General features: G+C 39.8%; 1 protein-coding gene across 1 annotated transcript in view; it reads right to left on the bottom strand.

The window, feature by feature from the left end:
* Positions 1 to 1,008: 1,008 nt before the first annotated feature.
* chsy1 (chondroitin sulfate synthase 1) overlaps positions 1,009 to 21,337 on the bottom strand; it is a 76,303-nt gene continuing 55,974 nt past the window's right edge. Inside the window, exon 3 of the mRNA XM_030413951.1 lies at positions 1,009 to 4,096. Within this exon, the coding sequence (XP_030269811.1) occupies positions 2,504 to 4,096 (1,593 nt within the window). The 3' untranslated portion in view covers positions 1,009 to 2,503. The remainder of the gene's footprint in view (positions 4,097 to 21,337) is intronic.

Below are 21,337 nucleotides of genomic sequence, written 5' to 3'. Positions count from 1 at the left end.
CATCAGTTAGTGAAGCCAGATAACAGAAACGTATAAAGTATTTTGCACTTTCCTCGTAATACATACCTCTGGAGACACCTAATTTGATGAAGGAACTACCACAGATGCCAAATACTCCAGGTGTTTATATGTCTGTCTGTGGATAGATTTTGTCAACTTGATGACTTCACAACAATGCTAGTCAGAACACTTTAAGTGTTTAGTTGAGATCAAAATGAAGGCTGAGTTCCAAGTGCTATTTCAATATTGGAAGTCACAATAAAGCCTTTAATAATAAATGTCCTTACAACTACATGCTCCCAATCTTTTGTAGAATTATTTTTTGCATCTTCCCCATTTCCCCCCAATTCAGAAAACACAATGACACCAAAAACTCAACTGAAATAAAGTTTTGGAAGAAACATAGCAAAGCTGGAATAATAAAGTCAAATGAAGGTTGTCCTCTCACTCATACACACTCACTTTTGAAGACTTTATATAGACTTACAGACTTACCCTAGCCTTTAAAGCTAACCTTAACCACTGACCCACAAACGGCTTTCACCCAGTGGGGTATTTTTTTGTTGTCCCCAATTAACTGGTCTGTAGACTGAAATTTGTCTCCAAATGTAGATGACAGAACAGCCATGAGATTCAACTCAGCTGCATCACACTTTCTTGTAGTAATTGCAGCAAGTGAGTGAGGAGATTTATTGTTAATTTGATGTTGTTATTAATTCATTCAATTTCACAATCTCAGTGGTGGGGAATCTTTACTGTAAGGCCTGTTGTGAAATGATTCTTTGAACTGGTTTTGAATTCCAGCACAGGAATGTTCCCCAGGGCTGGATTACTAACAAGGCAATGGCTCCGGGCATCGAAGACACTGTCACTTTCAAAGATGACATGAAGATTTGTTTGGCAGGATGTACCACTTAGACACAATTAAAACTGAGATGACAGAGGACCTAAAGTAAGCTGTGATAAAAAAATGTAACAGACTGACAATAAAGGAACAAAAGCAGCACATTTTGATACTTTGACCCCCATTTTTATTTAGATTTAAATAGAAAACCGTGCCCAGTTGGACAGAGCTGAAAGAACAAAAATTACAAAAAAAGTCAAAGAAAACAAAAAAAATGACTCATCCTGTTACATCAGTCTTAAATATCAGCCATTCATGTTGTAATGGTGGAACATTAACCCAATGGAGTGCTACAACTACAGTACCTGCCTATTGGCAACACAGGCAGGAGAGCAGGACAGTATTTCAGGCTTCAAACCAGAAACACAGGACCAGACAATGTGGGTTATCACACAGCTCAATGGAATCAGCACTCAAGCCACCCCTTTGCAGACTGGGACCAGCCACAACACTTTTTATTTCAACATAAAAGAAAGTCATTTGTAAAAAGAGACAGTGATGTGTGACTTGAGCTGGCCGACCAGAGCGCTGCTCCCATGTCATACCACTGGAATAAAGGCCAGACTGGTTCCCACCTCACCCATCAGAAAGGCCTGGGATAGACAGAGCTTGTGTTTACTCTTCATTATACAGCCAGTTTCATATTTGTGCCTGCAAAACTCCACCCACCCACGCATGCACACACACACACACACACACACACACACACACACACGCACACTCTCTCTCTCTCACACACACACACACACACACACACGCACAGGCAACATGAAATCTAAAGCAGACTGTGCAAAACTCTTTGGTGATAATGAGTTTAAGAAAAGGAACATACAATAACACTATCCCACAAATGGCATGGTTATACAATCTTTCCAATATACATATTTCAACAGTCAGAAAGTCGAAAAAGGAGCCTGCAAACTCAATAAATTAGACAGCAAAGGATAAATTGCAGATATAAAATCCAGCAGTTGAGTTCACAGAAATTAATAAAGAAAAATACAAATAAATCCTGGAGTAACCGTAACAGTGTTGTGTCATATTACCAAAACCATAAAAGCAAATGGAAAGGAAAATCAGAGAAAATCAAATGAAATGGCCCATAGTAATCATTGAGATATCTGTGATTTAAGTTCTCATTGATGAAATGTTGTTCAGAATCAGTCTTTTGTAAACATTCACAATCAAGAGTTGAATTATGTTTCGAGCACTGCTGGTCTGAGAGTACATGGACACCAGTCTGTTTTCTGCACACAAGACAAATGGAATATTCAAGGACCATGACGGTGTACTTCACTGAGGTACAACATTAATAACCCCTGCCTCCCCCTCTCCCATTGTCCTGATAGATAACAAGTAACAGGCCCCTGCTATTATCAGGCTCACATAAGAATATTGGTCAATATTCATTAATCATGTACTTCCATTCTGGAGCCCAGACTGTGTCTATGAATTGTTCATCATGTTTTTTTTTAAAAAAGAGACATATTTTCAAAATATATCAATGTGAAGTCTTTCATTTCAGTAAAAAATAAATTAGGTAGTGAAACACCACTAAGAGGAGCTCAGACCATTCAGTTCATGATGGCCCGGCTTTACTCACACTGTCCTAACTGAGCCGTTATTGGTGGCCAGTCTCCTGAAGCTCTGGTCGTTCTTCTCCAGCCAAAGCTCAGCCAGCTGCTGGGTGGAGCCGTGCGAGGAGGCTTTGGAACCCAGGCACATCTTATATTGCTTCGCCTCTAGGTTGGGGTCACATATGACAGGGTGGTGGACATGCACTATCCCTGTGTCTGTGCTTCTGAACAACTTAATCCCTGACTGGACAAATTTATTAAAGAGGTCCACATCCTCCAGCCCCCACCCCTGTATGGAGGTGTCAAAGCCTCCAGCTCGAACCAAGTCTCCCTTGTAGACACAGACGATCCCAAAGCCGTAGTTCCTCCACAAGCCTGTCTTAGAAGTGAAGACATAGTGGTTGTTGCTGGGGACCTTCCCAGCGTACACCACCTTGGGGTCATACTGACTGAAGATGATGGGGAAGTAAGACTGCTCCCCCAGGGCCGTATTGGTTCGACATCGCTTGAGGAAATCACTGGTGAAGAGCAGATCCACATCACAGTAGAAGAGCAGTGAATCGTTAGAGAAGTGCAAGGAACCTACTTCCAAAGCTAGAGCCCTTGAGAAGGAGCCGGTGACAGGCTTTATCTCCATCTCAGCCCGGGGATACTTCATGTGATACTCTCTCATCAGCTCCACCTGTTTGACCCGCTCTGTGTTGTTGTCTGTGCTGAACAGCAGGATCAGCAGCTTGACATTCTGGTTGGGGATCAGACAAACTCGTTCAAAATTGGCCATGAAACGCACAAAGATGTCGTAGCGTCCCGACAGAGGTACCAAGATGTTTACTTTCTTCTCTTTTGGTTCCCTCTGGTCCTGGCCAGAGGTGGCCAGCTTGAAGGGAACCAGCATCTTGAGGGAGTTGGACAGAAATGAGAGGGAGTCTGACTCCTTGTTGATGTGACTGGCCAGAGCTCTGGCATCCATCTCGTCCTCCTCTCTGAACTGGATCTGGCTGAAGGTCTGCTGCAGGTATGCATGTCTTCTCACAGGGACTGTCATAGTCTTTCCTTTGTGCTTCTTGTACAGCAGCAGCAGATCAAGCACATACTCTGCCCCATATAAGGGATTGACCCTCCGGTAGCCGTACTGGATTTCTTTGAAATCAATGACCCGCCCCCGTGTCTTAGCATTAGCGTTGATCATCTCCATCACTTGCATGATGATGTCATCCAGGGCTTGCCTTTGGGAGGAATCCATCCCCCGGCGGGGAGGCTGACCATCAGACGCTGAGAACAGGTACTTCCCTGTCAGAAACTCCCACTCCAGGACATCCTCCCTCTGCCGTGGGTGGAAGCGCATGAAAGAGGGTGGCATGCCTAGCTGGAGGTCCTCTCGGCTGGGTTCAGCCGCTCCATAGCGCCCCATCTGGACGATCTCCCGGTGGAGCTGAATGGTTCGGTGGCGCAGATCTGCAATCTTGCGGCTGAGCATATAGCTATGTAGGCGATACTGGTAGGGAGGATTCTTGTTGGGGTGGAGGGTGATGGCTCGATGGATTTTGCTGTTGTGCAGATCACGTATGTAGCCCTTCTTATTTGGTTCATAGTTCTCATAGAAGAGCTGCTGCATCTGTGGAGAGAGGAGATAGATGGGTATTAGAGCCACAACGGCCATGTATATTCACTGGATGTTCATTTTCACAAATTCAAATGCAAAATTTCCTGGCAAAAAGCTTACTGTGACACCGAGACTCATATTACTGCAAGAACATGATGAGCACCTTGCTTTAAATACCAGTCTACAGGGCTTCCAATAACATTCCATAAAGTGTTTCTCAGGAATTGGGTAGCCCAGGGCTATAGTTCTGACCTTTTTACAAAAACATATTAAATGGACCTTCAACAAGGTGGCGCTGAGCTGGGGGCCTCTAAGCTGTCAATAAGGAAGACAACATTGGTAAAAAGATAGCAAACAGACCTCAGAGGGGAAAGCGAACAGATATTGACGCTGTGACAATAAAAAACAATGAAGCAAGCCACACATAAGGCCCCACATCAATCAACTCACAAATCAACCAAGTCACAAACACCTTCAGATTGCTAAGCATGCTACAGGTGTGGAAAATTCCCCAGCCAGAGAAACCTGACAGTCTAACTCAAAGGCCATTGTCTTACTACCCGCCACCTTTGTTTACAATTCTGTCAAAACACCCAAACTATTGTGCCTCCTATGAGCAACTGCTTTGATACACTAGGTTTCTTGCATCGGGCTTGGAGGCCAAGATGTCAAGATGTGAAATAGAGTTGACCAAAAGAGGAAAAAGGGAACTCAAATTAAAACTGTATTTTTCTAAAATTAAGCACTTTATTTTTGAGAGGCATGTTTTTCAAAGCTCTCTGTAATGTAGCTTATTTAATTTTAAAATACTACCATTATTTTACTTACAATGAGAAAAAAAACAATCATTTATTACTGAGGGACAGTCCCTCCAGTTCAATGTGAAAACTGACAATATTACTGAAATATATACAGTTACAGCCGCCTTGATTTCCCCTCCCATCTGTCTGCCTTAGTAGCAGCCACTGGGAGTCCCGCCTTCCTCCTGGGGATTTGCCTAGATTCCACTACACGTCCATTCATCCATTGCAGGGTGTCAACATGAGATTATGCTTTCCTCACAAAAAACCTGTACAGCATGAGTACCCTTTAAACCAAAACCACATCTTCTACCCCATTACACCTCAGTGGCAGAAATGACACTTTTATCCCATCACATTTCTTTATAAGCTTTAGTTAGTTTAGTTAGCTTTAAGTCCTACTGGTTACTTTACCTACTTTATCCAGATTTTATATTAATAAGCTAGGTTATATTATTATTAGTGCATGTAAGCACATTAAATCAGTCGAAAAAAGATCTTTAAGTTCTGATTAAATTGTCTCTCCCCGCCGCACACCAGTAGCTCAGTTGATAGACCCATATACAGACACAGCCGCTCCACTAAGGGAGATGAAACTTTTCTTCCCCCACTGTCTTGTTTTATAGTTTCATCAGAGTTTTTCTAGCCTGTGCTTTCATAGTACATAAACAAAATGGTGGGGACTTCTGGTTCACAACTGGTTCATTCCTCTATTTTAGCTAAGTACTACATGAAAAATGTTCCTCATAGCATGCTAGGGGATGAATAGGCAGTGTAGTAACATATTCTTTCTTTATGCATTATAAGCACAGCCAGGTATACAGTTTGATGAATATAGAGCGTCTGAGTCAGCTCTTGAGAGCTGTCTGTGCTCTTTGTGCCTGTGGACGAACACTGACAAAATGCGGGACAAATTTTCTAGTGGATTCAACAGCCCTGCAGCCGCCAGATGAGTGTGGGGGGACCTGTTGAGATTTCCGTTTAATAAGAACAAAGAGATGAACTGTAATGCTAATGATGTGTTTGGCCTTTCCAAGATAAGCAAAGGATGTTTGTGAAAACACTTTTATAAACTGATTGCATATCTCATCATCCACCACGGTGCATGGAATTTCTGATAAAAATATCAGAATAATAATACAGCGCAATGACAACCATGACAATACGTCACCTGAGCGTAATAGCTCATGCATCTTGTAACCACCCACAACCAATGAAATATTCAAACTAAATACTTTTAAATACAAATTTGATCACTGACCAAGTATAGTTTAAGCATATCATGAAGTCATGAATTAGTTCCCAGGCCATATTACTTCCACTTTCATGCACTGCTGTTGAAGAACAAAAAGCTGAAGCATAATATTGAACACACACGTCTAATACTGTATGGTACACTAAGAACAGCTGATTTCACACCGAAGTATTGCTTCAGCTTTCATCATCACTTTTAAACCTTTGCAACTGGTTTCCACACATGGCCCTTAGGGGTGTTTTGATTTGGCCCCGTGTTCACTACATCATTGTGGGGGATCTCATGTCTCATAACATGAATTCACAAACATTTCAGTAAGATAGAGGTGCCGTGCTTGCATGGGTAGAGGTAGAAGTATGGGTAGAGTAGAAGCAAAGCTTTGCAATGTGTCATATTATGCCTTAACGACAAACGTGGACAAGTCGAGTGACACAACCCTACATGAGCTTGACAATTCCCTTCATTAAGGATGACTGGACATTGTGTAGTCGATGTAAAGATTTCTGAAACTTGGAATTTGATTTATTTTATGTAGCTATTACTGTACTTATTTTTTTCACTGGCTGCACTACTGCAGACTACTTGAAACAGGCTGATATCAAGCAAAAGTAACTAGCCTATTACTTTTGATATTGTACATATCATATTGTACTGAACATACTTTGTTAATTGGCTGTACTTTTTATGTGTTATATTATATTTATGTTGATTGGCTTGTTCAACTATTGGGTATTTTTGTAAACTGAACTGTAGTTTTTTCAGTTTTTGCTTGTAATATTTATTTACTTTAATTTGTATTTAATTCATAGGATTATCAAAAAGTTGTCATGAAGTATGTGGTTATTTTGTATAGTCACTTTTTCATTTAATCTTTACAGAAAACATACTATATTGTGATATTTGTCACTACAGAGATCTGAAATGATCCATTTAGTGGTAGAAAAATGTGTCCATATCGCCCAACCCTAACTAGTGTTGTAACAAAGTGCATTGTACACACATTATCAGCAGTGTGACTAGAAAACTGGGCATGCTTATCGTAATGTAAACAGATCATAGGATTGTTGTGTTTTTGCAGAGGGGCATCTTATAGCAGAACCAGAGTGGTGCACTTTTTAATAGATAAATAAAATGATTGGCATGAAAATAAAACGTTGATACAGAAAATCAGCAAAATGCGTGGTATTGGAGCCGATCGGTCGACCCCTACTCAACGGACTACAGGGATTTGTATGTCACATGGAGGACATTGTTATTTGGGGAAAAGCTTAACACCAGCACACATCAATCTCCACACTATTCTGCATAATCTCCAGGAAGTGTGGGTTAAAAAGACGATAAGTGAAGTTTCTTGGTCACATCCTGTCTGTAAATGGTGGGAAACCAGATCCATATAAAACAAGTCAATCAGGGAGATGAAACAGCCATCAATCATGGGAGAAGTCTGCAGCTTTCTTGGAAGTTCATTCCGGGACTGGCAGGATAAGCCCCTCTTCTCAAAGAAAAATCATCCCAGAACTTTTCTACAGCGATAACGGACCACAGTTTACAAGTCAGAAGTTTGTGGACTTTGCAGGAGCTTACAGGTTAAACACAGAGACACACACCAGTAGGCCCAGGTTTGTTCGGAGTAATGAAGAGGCAGATGTCCAGACAGTTAAACAACTGCTAAACAAAGCTCAAGATCCTAACCTTGCTTTGCTAACCTATAGAGATACTCCTTTAACTTGCAGCTACAGTTCTGCTCAACTCCTAATGAGAGAGAAATACTTTAAAAAGCTTTTCACCTGTCCTGAGCAGGACAGAGTTGTATGTAAACATAAAAGACTAAAATTGTGAGTGTCAACTAAGTGATGAAGAAAAGGGAAAACAAGTTACAGATTCAGTGTTCTATTTGAGCGTTAATTAGAAAAAGAAAAGTTAAAGATGAAAAGAACAGGAAACTCTGAATGTAAACCTATAAAAAAATAGTAAGTTAGTTTAAGTAGATCTTTTTAAAATCACAGGAGGCCTTAAGTGTACACACTGGGACAGCTGTTTTGGGGCAGCTGGCAGGATCTCAACTGTGGTCAAGAAGGCAGGGTTTGTGTCATTGCCTCCCCAATGAAGGGAGCATCAGAATGGCTGCAACCCCCAGAAAGTCTAATTTGAGAAGACAGCTCTGGAATGCAGCCACAAGCCTGATCCCCAGGGAAAGGCCATACAGGGAATAAGATAGGCAAGGCGTGAAAGCTATGGAAAGTGATACCTGAAGTTGACTACGACCACAGGAACTGCCTGAGTAATTCTTTGCTTTGCCATGACTTTAGCCTGCATTCCTCTTTAGTTCTCTGCACCTAATTGAGGTCTGGCTGCCAATCAAACCACACTGTGCCCTTGTTAATTAAAGAGAGTGAAGTCAGCCTTTACATCTGAAACCCGGCCACTGCATGTGCCACAACAAACAGAAATCCATGTGTAGTATTCCTTAGTACACTAAAGGTGATGCGGCTACTGGGTTGGAAGAAATCACTGATACAACCGTAAATTGGTTATCTCTCCTCACTTGAAGTGTAAAAAGCATTCAGGTAGTTTTTAATGAAGTTGTGTAAAATTCTTGATTCTTAGATACACTGCAATGTAGATGCAGATTCTGCCTCTGACAATGGCTGTAACATAATGATTCTGGTCAACTTTGACTGTCAAAGTTATGTTCAGTAAAAGTGCTTGTTTTGCCACTGACTGACGTTGTTATTCTAAGTTGTTAAATAATAAGATATTTTTTGTAGGCAAGAACACAAATCTCGTTCAAGAAGAAGTCTCGCTCTGAAATCTTGTCCTCAGCTGAGGCGATCTACAGGACCAATTTGTTTGTTTCACTACTTTTTTCACAAAACACATTCATGAAATTTGGTTTGAATGTGAATTTATTATAGGCCTTCTGAAAATGTTACCAAATATGACGGGTCTGATATATACATACAGCAACTTCAATGAATTTATAATAATGGCCGATGACTTTTCTGGCCCAGCCAGGGTTTGTTTAGGGTTTGTTTACACATCAGACTCTGCCACAAACACTACAATGCGTAAGTCTAAAGAGCTCAGCATCAATCTGAAAGAGGGCAATTTTGATTTGAACAAGTCAGGAAAATCCCTTGGAGCCCTTCCAAAGCAGTTACAGGTTCCAAGATCAACTATGCAAACAACTGTTTATGGCACAGATGTGACACGAAATGCAAACTATCACCTGCTGCTGAGAGAAAATCTGTCAGGATGGTCAAGAGTCAACTGAAAAACACCAAAAAGCAAGTCTGCAATGAATTAGAAACTGCTGGAAAACAGGTGTCAGTGTTCACAGTCAAGAGTGTCTTACATCACAATGGGCTAAGAGGCTGACATACAAGAAAGAAACCCTTGCTCAAAACCTAGCACCTCATAGCTTGACTGATGTTTGCTGCTTACCATATGGAGAAAGGAACGTTCTGGAGGAAAACTCTGTGGTCAGATTAGGCAAAAATTAGGTTGTTTGGCTACAATGACAAGCAATATGTCTGGAGGTAAGATGGTGAGGCCTTTAAACTCAAGAACACTATAACTACCTTCAAGTATGGTGGTTGTAGTATTATGCTGTGGGGTTGTATTGCTGCCAGTAGATCTTGCCCTCTTAACAAAGTAAATGGAATAATGAAGGAAGAGGACTATCTCCAAATTCTTCAGGAAAAACTTAAAATCATCAGCCAGAAGGGATAAAGGAATGATTCAATCAAGCTAAAATTGAGGTATTAAAATAGCCTTCTCAAAGACCTGACCTCCCATTGAAAACATGGGGACTGTGCTGAACAAACAAGTATGTGGCAGCAAGCTGGCAAATTTAATTAAACTTCATAGATTCTGTCAAGAGGAGTGATTTAAAACTCAGCCAGAGTTCTAACAGAAGCTTGTGGATGGCACCTAATTAAAGTGAAAATGGCCAAGGGACAATTGACCAAATATTATAATTACAACATGTATATTTTAGACCCAGCAGATTTGGTCACATTTTCAGAAGGCCTATAATAAACTCATTGTTAAACTAAACCTGATTAATGTTTTTTTTCTGACATCGTAGTATGTGTTCCACCAACAGAAAAATTAGACTCAGGGTTAGGGTTATCATTGGAACTCAAGTCTGCCATGATATACAGTACATGTTCTTTATAAGTGTATGCAAACTTTTGACCACAACTGTACATACAGGGGTAAGGTTCATTCTTACATTTCTGGTAAAAAGAAACCTCCAATTACTGCCATACACCTCTATCTGTATTTGTTTGATTTGTAGGACAAAGGTTGAAGTTGTACAGTTGAGCAGTTCCACTTCCTTCCCCAAAGTATTTTTCCAGGCTAGTTCAGTTGATTGTAATGCTGGAGGAGAACTGAGCGCCAGCACAGACTGTATCCAGCAGGGTAACACCAGCAGTTATCCGCAGACAGCCCATTGGTCAGGATGTTTATGTCTCTCTCCTGTGGCTTCACCATTATTAGCACTCTTCCTAATTACATGACCTCCAGTTTCGTGGTCACCGATGCAACTTATGACTCATTAGTACAATTTCTTCACAGTCAATTAACCTCACAGCATTTCTGCCCCAAGCTAGAAAGGTTCTCTAACAAAGGCAAGAGAAAGGTAAGTCACAAGTTGCTGTGAGATAAAGCCTTCTGGGTTTCTTTTCAAACACAATATTCAGAATAGCTTTGGGTGCTGATGCTAAAAAGAACAGCTGCAGTTAGATCTCAAACAAAGTACTTAGCTTTAAAAGGTAACTTAACCAATTCTACACTCTGTTTTTTTAGTTCAAAGCCTTTTATGGCATGTGATCATGGTCATCGGTTCAAATGTTATTGGTACGCAACCCTAGATGTTACATAACCAAATGTTAGTTGGAACTTGTTTGAAATGCACTTTTTGAGAAGGGACAGCCCTATCAGACATTGCAGACCTATGTGTTTTGTCAGTTCGCTAACACAAATACAATAGTCAAAGTGAAGCAAGAGAAACAGTACTATCAAACTAATAACACAGACATTGACACAGGAAAAAGTTATCTGAAGTGAATGAACATGCCAAACCAATGTGTCTATGAGAAGGGTCTATGCTGTAATTACATTAGTGAAATGATACCATTATCTTGCAGGGATGACGACCTCAAATAAACATTCTGCTACAAACCACAAGATTGTAAAAGTCTGGATTCTCTGCAGAGAAACCCTCTCTACACTGGCAACCCTCAAACTTGCTGAAGGAACCCTCAGAAAGTCTGAATCAGCTCTGTTTACTGTTTACAACACACATAACAAAATGTTCTATGTCTAGTACTGGTTCACTAATGCTTTGATTGAACTGGGCAGGTCTCTGTGACCTAGTGATTCCGATTCAGTTTTGTTCTGTCCTCCACATGGCTTCACATCCCAACAGGAGCCTTTCAGAGGCATAGCTTTACGCCTGTCTGATTTTGCTGACTTGATCAAATGTTCATTTCCTAATTTTTCCTGGATTTTTGTGCTTCTAACAGGGACAACTATGCTACATAGTTAAATGATTTCTCTGTTTTTCATGAGTTTATTGTTAATATTTCAGACTTTGTTGTGCTGCAGATCCCAAGTTTGTTTATTTAGAAAATTGAACTGATGCTCAGTGCTGTTCCTGTGCCTGACTTCCTGCCTGCCTTGATCTGCTCTGTGCAGCTTGACATTACTTCTGTCAGCTTCCATTAAACATTTTTAACCATATAACAGGTTTAATGATGTTGTGTTTTTTCCCCATCATTTTGTTATGGAAGATGTCTCTAAATACAACGATACCATAGGGCTCAGCCACTGTTACTATTGAAAATAAATAGGAGCTATAGAAAATTCATAGCCCCCTTACATTTCTCTCCCTCTCTCTCTCTCCTTCTCTCTCTCCCTCTCTCTCTCTCTCCTTCTCTCTCTCCCTCAGCCAAGTGCTTGCTCATGGGGGAAATGGTTGGTCTCTGTAAATAAATTAATCAAGGAGTATGGTTTACATCTGCTCAATTTGGAATGTGTTACTTTTCTTCTGAATTGGTGCTATACAAATAAAGATTGATTGATTGCAAGGGTGGGAAAAAATAAAAGTGGCTCATCCTGATTAATTGACACACATCAACCCATGATGACAATAGGAACATTTTGGGTGTGGGTGTTGTGCTTGCATCAGAATGTGTTGCTACCTCTCTCTTGGACCTAGTGAAGATTGAGTTCTCCCTTTGGGGTTCAACTACAAAGTTTCACTGTCTCCTACTCCTACTTCAAGAAATGTATTAGCTCTCTCCTCTGACTAGTAGGTTAATATCATCAATCTGAGCTAGAAGGTGATTGGATTTATAATAACGTGACATATCGTTCCTTTTGCTAATGTGGCCAAGGGACAATTGACCAAATACTATACATTCTAATTGATTTCTATTCCCTTTGTTTTCTTTGTTTCGTCATTAATTCTTGATTTGGCAAGCAATGTCTGGGTCTAATGGAAATGTATATGTGAAATACTTTGTGTGATGTCAATGTCTCTTACTGTCCTGTTGCAATAACATATGCTTACAAAAAAGTCAGCTTGCTGTTAGCAGTGACCACACTACAGACTTCTGAGTTTGCTGATTCATAACTGGAGTCATAACTGTCTTCTCTCCCTGGGGTTTCATGTCCACAGGCTTGTATTTTTTACTTTTCTTCAAAGAACTGGATACTTTTTAACACGAATTCCATATAATCTTTAAGTCATCCAATTGTCACTCATCAGTAACAGTAACACTGTCAATGAGAAAGTTAAATCTTATTTCTGATTTTTAATTCTGGAACCCTGGACACGTGAAATAGGTCATTAAGGTGGGGACAGTGAAATGGTAAGTTTTAAACTTTTATGGCACTACAAGACAATGATGCAAGTGTTATGGTAAATCAACATAGAAATGACATCAGAACTGGAACTAAAGGTTGGAGAGGAACCTTTGTCAGGCAAAGATTTCCTTCCATCCAGATGTTTCCAAATGTCATAAAGTTTTCATGAAATGACAAAATGATATCTCAGTCTTACCAGTCAACCAATATATATTCATGATCAGTTTACTTATCACTGTAAAGGCTAATTTATGCCCAAAATATGTATGCGTATACTGTTTATAAAGGGATAGAGGTCTCTGGCAATATTTTGCATTAATTTCTTCTGTATTTGTCCATAGTGTCTTAAATCTTATAGATGCGGATGAAACGGAGCAGTACCACTGGAAAATGTAGGCGGTATTGTAGCCAATAGTTAAAATGAGACATCCTAAGACACAAGTTTAAACAATGGTGGACATCCAAAAAATGCTGGAAATAACCTCTGCTGTCAATTTCTCTCATTGGCAATGTGAATGATGAAATGTGAAAGAGTTCTCCATTTATGTTGTAATGTATTTAACCACCTCACCAACCACGCTATCAACAATACAACCTCCGTTTTTTTCTGAGCGTCCCTGTCATGGAAGTACTGTATCCATGCCAACGTCAAAGACACATAGAATTATGTGGGCAGTTTAATATCCTTTGAGATCGATGTATCTTATCTAATCTAATGTCTTGTGGTTGCAGAAGATGTCATAGTGACATCATTATGATTATATCAGTTTGGGTTTGGAAACAACAAATACCAAACATAGAGTTTGCATTATTTGGATTGTGGCCATTTACCAGGCAAAGAGGGGCTAGGAGAGTCGGGATATCTCACCCTTTAACCATTCTATTTTCTAATCCGTCTCCTGCAAACCCAGCAGAATGAATGTCTACCAGCAGTCACCCACCAGTCTGCGTGTATATTTGGATGTAAAGATGCAAGCTTGTGTGGGTGATGCTGGAAGGCTTGGTGCAGCATGGGGAGTATGTGCAGGCAGTGGAAGTGAGCCTAAGGCTCAGTCAGAGCAGCATGACTCCCTGATGGCTGGCTTTTATCTGCAGGACAATGGGCAGTTCCTGCCTCTGAGTGTGACATGCAAATCTAATTGGAGACACCACTATGCTGCTGTAATTGGCTCTTTTGTAAATGGGTAGTCTGTCCAAACAAATTTTTTACCCAGGGATAATCTTCTCATAACTAAGACAGCTCCACAATAGGTCTGGTATTGATGTGTGTGATGGGAGGTGGCAGTAACATCAACAGCATTCTGCCACCAGATGACTTTATCAATATTAGCCATCTTACCTGTGGACAGCTGGTAACTGAGACTGCACAGTCCATCTACCACGTCGCAATCAAAACTGACTGTCCCCTAAAAGCCTACAGATCGTTAGTGGTACTCTGACAGACCGGTCTTCGAAATGTTGATAAGCAGTAGGGCTGGGCGATTAATTGAATTGTACTCTGCTCCACTCCGCCCGAAAAATTTCGCTTTTCAGCCACGCTGGTGCATATTGCCAGTGGGTGTTTGGAAAAAATGTGTAGAAGAAGATGGTAGAAGATGGCAGGAAGGCAGCCTTTGGTCGGGAAGAAAGGTAAAGCGAATTCTGTGTGTGGAAACACTTCGGTTTCAAGGAGTCTGACTCGGAACAAACAAAGATATTGTGCAAGATATGTCACGCGACCGTGTCTGCACCTCAAGGCAACACAACCAATTTATTTAAAGTCCACACACAGAGTAATACATGACCAAGCAGTGAAGGAACAAAAAAACTCAAAAATGAAAAGCTCCTCGACTCCTGCTACCGCCACACAGTCCTCAATTAAGGACACACTTTACAATACCACTGCATATCCACCCAGCTCCCGCTGGCATAAAGAAATAATGGATGCTGTCACATACATGATTGCCAAAGACATGTGCCCTATCAACACCGCTAACGACCCGGGGTTCAATAAACTGATTAACACATTGGACAAGCGGCATGTGTTACCATCACGTCACCATTTCAGCAGAAAATGCCATATGTAAGTACTAGGTAAGGTTGTTGTAGCAAGTGCAGAGTGCAGAGTAATTCTGTTTCAGTGTATAGGACTTTAAGTCATGGATAGTCTTTATTTTTTATTTTTACATATTCATTTTATTAATACATTTTTCTCTTATTTGAATTTTTCTTGTTTTTCAGTTCAAACTTATTGTGTTAAAAGAAATACAAGAGTTTAAAGTTCAATAAATGCTTGTTCTCAAATCAATGAATAATCGTCTTTAATAATCGTGATTACAATATCAATCAAAATAATCGTGATTACGATTTTTGCCATAATCGAGCAGCCCTAATAAGCAGTACTGTAGTAAAATTGCTTTAGCCCCTTTTTACACATGCAGACTAAAAAGGTTGGAGAAATAATGAGATGCCACTCATCAGAGATTGAATGCTGAAACATAAATGACTAAAAATTATAAGTCCTGGCTTGTATTTTCCTGCTTTTTTCCTCTGCAAAACCTCATCTAAAAACGGTCTGTCTAGAACTGTGTGGCTCTAGCACAAACCAATTACAGACTTTATTTTCTCCATAACTTTTCGAGTTGTTATTTCATGTCTGTGTTTAAGCTATAAAATGTATTTATATTTCTGAAATGTTTCCAGTAACATTCTGTGCTATGACAATAGACACTGTGGGTTGAATGGCATTCTGTATAAATGCAAAATTTAAGTGACATGAGAGCCATTTCAGTTCAAATCATAAACAAACAGGAAGGCTCCGAACACTTTAAACAACAGTGAAAAATGTAATGCCCATTAAAACATAATACGCCTCTGGCAAGAAGAGGAATTTAGTAGAAATGAGTCAGCAGAGAAACCGAAGAACTTCAGTTGGTGGCCTGAGTTAATTTGATGAAGCATCACAGAGGTAAGGTGCAGGCTGAACAGGGCCAGGTCACGATATTAGACAGACAGCAGGCAGGATATGAGAAAAGAACAACAGACTCAGTGATGCCAAACAGAGAAGAGCAAAACCATCTCATATTTATCAAACACTTCAACTACTTATTCTGTTTCTTTGCTCATGTCAGAAACAGCTCACAAATCATTGCACCAAATATGGATGTTGATAGTGTGTTGTTTAAATTGTCCTCATCTATCATTTCCATTCATTTAGCACATGAATACAAAGCACACTAGTTAAACAAGTGTTATCTTTTCCTTTCTTGCATAACTGAAACAACATCAACAGAGTTACTAGGCCACAAACTACTAAAACAGAGAATTTCCAGGTCCAGCATTATTCTCCTGTTCTCTTGTTTGGAAATTGACCAAGTAAAAAAAACACACATGCTGATTGATGTTTATCTTTCCTAACTACTTTTCCAGAAAATAGCAGCAGTGTGAGTAAGCTTGCTGTGTTGTTTTTATAGAGAAATGCCCACAGGGACACAATGCAAGAGCTGACACGTTCCTGTCAGTTCAATGCAGCATAGTCACATTAGTTAATCACAACCACTTCACCTAACTTATCGTGCATATGCACACATACAGTATATTGTAGGCTTGGGCAGTTTCAAGATATCACTGTATACCAGGGTATTTAGGAATCTCAATGGTATGATTTTCAATATCGTCAAAAATACAGAAGCTCCTATTGCTATGAAACTGATTTGGACACACTGTATTGAGGTGATGTACTATAGTGCACAGCAGAAGATGGGGAAAATATGTCTAGGACTAATAGAATTTTTCCCCAGGACACCTACAGGAAAAAAGTTCTGTATGTTTGAGTATGTATAACTATCACTTAGTAAATGACAAACAGCACTGACTACAACAGAGCGGCATATCTTCACCTGTTAAAATTCCTCACTAACTGGCTCCTCAGTGTGAGACCAATGGAAAATATGACTATATTAACTATAATAATAAATCCAAAAAGATGTAGTTAACTCACTATTGTAAGGAGGTGTCCCTAGTTTGTTCGCTTGATAATGCTTCATTGTGAACAACAAATCCATATTTTCATCCAGCAAGGGTGACAGCTGGTTAGGTTTGAGCTGTCAGCAGCCAGTGAGCCCTTTCATATGAAGACATACACTGACAGCGTTTATTAACCATATGATTTTATTACCCAGCTTGTCTGCCACCAGCACCTGCACAAAATCTCTGTTCACCTCACTGATGTGTGTGTCCAATGGGCAGCATGTCCTGCAGCAAGAATCTACAAGTAAAGGGTCATTATTTCCTGTCTATTCATTATTTTATGGGCCATATGTATTTAAACCCAGCAAGTCTTTTGTCTTCCAATTTTGCCCAGTGGCCAGAGCAAAAAATTCCCCTGTGACCCCAGAAGCATTTTCCCCATTGATCACCATTACAATAGTGACATTTGTAAAACTGGTAACAGGACACCTCCAACTGCAAACAAGGTCAATCCCGAATCTTTTATCAAGTCTCGATCAATGGATGTTTTCCATTTGTAGAACTTTCCTAGAGGCCAAATGATCAATTTAAAAATCTGTGATGTCATCACAATTTAAAGTGTACAGGCTGAGCAGGAACTTACAGACAGGGGCCAGTAGGAGAAAGTCTACAGCGTATATTTGGAGTCATGTAAGCACGACATAAACCTGGAAGTAAGATAACTTTTTGGTCCTATGTAGTTGTTATAAATCTGTTTCTTAAAAAAAACTGCATTGTAGGCTAGACAATGTCATACATGCCATAATGACCACTATCAGCAGCAGATCAGATTTCTTTTCTTCTTTTTTTTTTTTTTTTACCATCGTGCTGTATTCCCAGGTGAAAAGTCAGGAAAATATTAAGGGAAAAACACATACATACTGCCCATGCATACTACACTGCCTGAAGGGCATCTATCCACTTATCCATTCTCTGTACTGCTTTTCCTGTTCACAGTTGCTGCTGATGATTATGATAACTGTCACACTGTAAGCAGTCTGATAAAATAACGGTGTAAAAATCCGACATCAAATCATCAGTCAAGTTTAAAGTAACACAAGTTCAGAAAGTCTAACATTTATCATTTGATGTCAAGTATATAAAATCTGTCAGTTGAATTTACTGTGGATTTCCTTTACTGCACAGTTATGTTCCAGTGAGGTCATTGCTAGTCTTGATGATTCAACACATTGGCAGAGATTCTCAGTTCACAGACAGGTTGGAGAAATACAGAGAAGGACACTGACCCAGTAACATCATCCTCTCCCTCCAGCTACTGCACTTCCCTGTTTCTATGACTCCTAACCTCTAAACCTGTATTTATAGAGCTGCTAGAGGCAAAAGCTTACATTATTATTACTTTTACTTCAAAGTCTCCAGCGTTCACACAGTTCAAATTTGGCAATTCAAATTCATATTCATTCAATCTTTCTGTAATTACTGTGCTGTATTACACTAAAGCATAAGACACAGGTTTAGGTCAATTATTTTGTAAGTCATATGCAGTACATTAGGGCATTTAGACAATCTCATTGTTTCTGCTTTCAATGTGACTTCACTGAGTTCAGATGTCAGCCATGTATGAGACTTGGGCTTCAGAAAAGATACTAGACTCTCCAAATGTAGTACAAAACTGTTCATTCTTTTTGTGTTCCCATATCAAGACCCAAACTAACAAGAAATCTGTTTTCTAGGTACTGCGAGTGTATCAAAGTCTCAGATATCGTATTTCTCTGTTCCACAGAGATCTATTGTTGTCCAAAAATACATCAGTAAGCCAAACTGTTACACCAGGCAACATGTTTCCTGGATTACACAAACAAATGCAGTATTTTCTCTAGTTAAAGTACAAAGCATTTTTGACAATGAACTATATCTGAGAGGCATTTTAATAGATTTTTACCTGCGACAGAGTGCCACAGACAGAGTGAGAAAGTCAGACAGTATTGAAAGATGGACTAACACGTGGTTGGTTGCTTTTCATGAGTTTATGTGTCCGTGTGTGAAAGAGTTTATTGTACTATTGTTTGTGATATTTAATCAGTCTCAGTAATAGAATATAATGAATCTTCAGATCAGTTACACATCACAATAATATGACGATCATCTTGATAAGGTCCAGTATCACTTGATGCCACCACTGGATATGAGGTCTTTTTACACTGGCATGCTGAGAGCACTAATAAAGGAGGAATGTTAACAGCCCTTTGGCTTGTGTGTCCAACGAGGATTGGACAGTGCTGTGTGACAAGGAGCAGAAAAGGCCATTTGTTCCCTCCAACAAGTCCCTCTATCCAAATGTCTTCTTTCTTCTTTAGCTCAGGCTCCCAGGGAGAGATAGGAGATACGCATGGTTACGACTAAATTACAGAAGTGCGTCAGAGCCAAGTGGAAAAAAAAAAGTTTTCTCAGATTTCTCACAGTTCTTAGCAAACACAACAATTAGAAAGGTGACAAGGTTTGACCTCTGAAAGTATCAATACAATTAATATAAAGTCTTAAGGCTTTTAGGCTTGATTCAGACCAAATCAGGTGGTATGGCGAATGCAGGGAGTTACGGAAAAAAAACACAACCCAGCTGTTGAAACCGGCAGAACTTTTGGAGAAACGTAGTACAATGTCACATTGCGGAGACCAATCACATAGGTTGGCGATCAGGCTGTGTCATGTGTAATCACTTTTGGCACAAGTTTAAAACATTATTTTTTAATCTGTGGGTGATCACTGTAGGAATTGAATGCTCAACATACTCTGGCAGAGTCATGAATGCAAATCACAAGCAGAACAGAATGGGTCAGTAGCTGGGCATGTTATTAAGCATGGCACAAGTATGACCAGCATGCTAGTAGCATATCAACACAGCAGTGACGCCTTTAGGCAAACTAATCAGTGGGGGTTCTCAACTATCTCACACACGGACCACGGAGTGACACTCCCACACCGGCCCACAAAGCTGTAGCATTTCACCGCACCACCTGATTTGGTCTGATTAATTGCCAAATCGTTTTTTTAAACCGCTAACTTTGTTAGTTAACCTGCAGTAATGACTGCAATGTTTAAAGCCAAGCTTCCTTTGTTGTCCCTGTTGTCCCTAATGCCAGTATTACGAAGTCCATCGCTGGGTTTATTTGCAAGGACCTCAGCCCCTACAGTGTGGGCAAGAATAAAGGTTTTTGCCAAATACGACAACCACTGGAACCAAGGTATGAAATACCATAAAATACTTCATAATACAAGTTACTTCAGGCACACAAGTTGATAAGCAGTTAAATGTGTCCAGTTATACACAAAGCAAGTATGTCATGCTTTAGAAAGATGTGTTAAGGTTTGTTTCAAGCTTCTTAAATGTGTACAGGTTTAGTTAAACAAGTTGGTTATGCTTGCAAAGCACTAAAAGTCGTAATTTTTCATGCCTATTGCCTAATAAGTAAATGTGTATTTTGTTTTACACTAATTTGTTTTCATAATTACTACTTATATAAATTAAATATACACTGAATATATACTGAAAAACTATTTTCTAACAGTACACTTTTACCAGTTAATGTGATAGCAAATGTGGACAACAGTTATTTTCTCAGTTTGTGAAATCAGGCCTTTAATCTTATTACAGCTGCTTTAATAGCTGTTTTAACAGCTGCAGCAGACCGATCAATTCTAAAATAACAGATTTATTCTTCCTGACCCTTGATTTTTCCTTCCTGTCCTGATCCTCATGACACTTTGCAGCCCAAACATCCCTCTGACCTTGGGGGCTTAAGAGACCATCAGACCCCTGATCACATATCAGCCTCTGCTGGACATGGCCTCAGCCTGAAGTCCTTGTCTCACAGTTATTACCACAGTAGCCTCTCTGTGCCAAAATGGGACTCCGTGGGAGGACAGAATGGATATAATATCAGCTGTCCCTCATGTCTCCACTGATATTCTAACACACTGAGAGTGGTTCAAATCAGAATTTTAGAAAATGCCTATTGAAAGCTAATATCAAACTGAAGTCCCATGATAAAGCAACAGCATCTTTAGATTGAGGATCATCATCTGTGTACGTATAGAAAAACAACATATATGTTTTCACAGGCTGCATAAAAAGAGCCTTTGTCCCAATTACTACATCATCTAAAATTTTAATAATTCAATGCCCGTTCTCACAACTGAACTATTGACAAAAAGTCCTGTAAAAGCCCAACATTTCATTTTTACCTTTTGCAAACAAACAATCAAGAGAGGAAAATCTAAAGAGTCTTAAAATGAAAAAGACAGGATGTCAAAAAAGCATTAATGAAAATATCGCATGAACTGTATCTTATTTCATATGTTGACTAAAGACTA

The sequence above is a fragment of the Sparus aurata genome, chromosome 4 (genome assembly GCF_900880675.1).
Source record: "Sparus aurata chromosome 4, fSpaAur1.1, whole genome shotgun sequence".
Taxonomy (NCBI): domain Eukaryota; kingdom Metazoa; phylum Chordata; class Actinopteri; order Spariformes; family Sparidae; genus Sparus; species Sparus aurata.
Note: the sequence above shows the minus strand (reverse complement) of the source record. Positions and strands in the feature narration are given on the sequence as shown.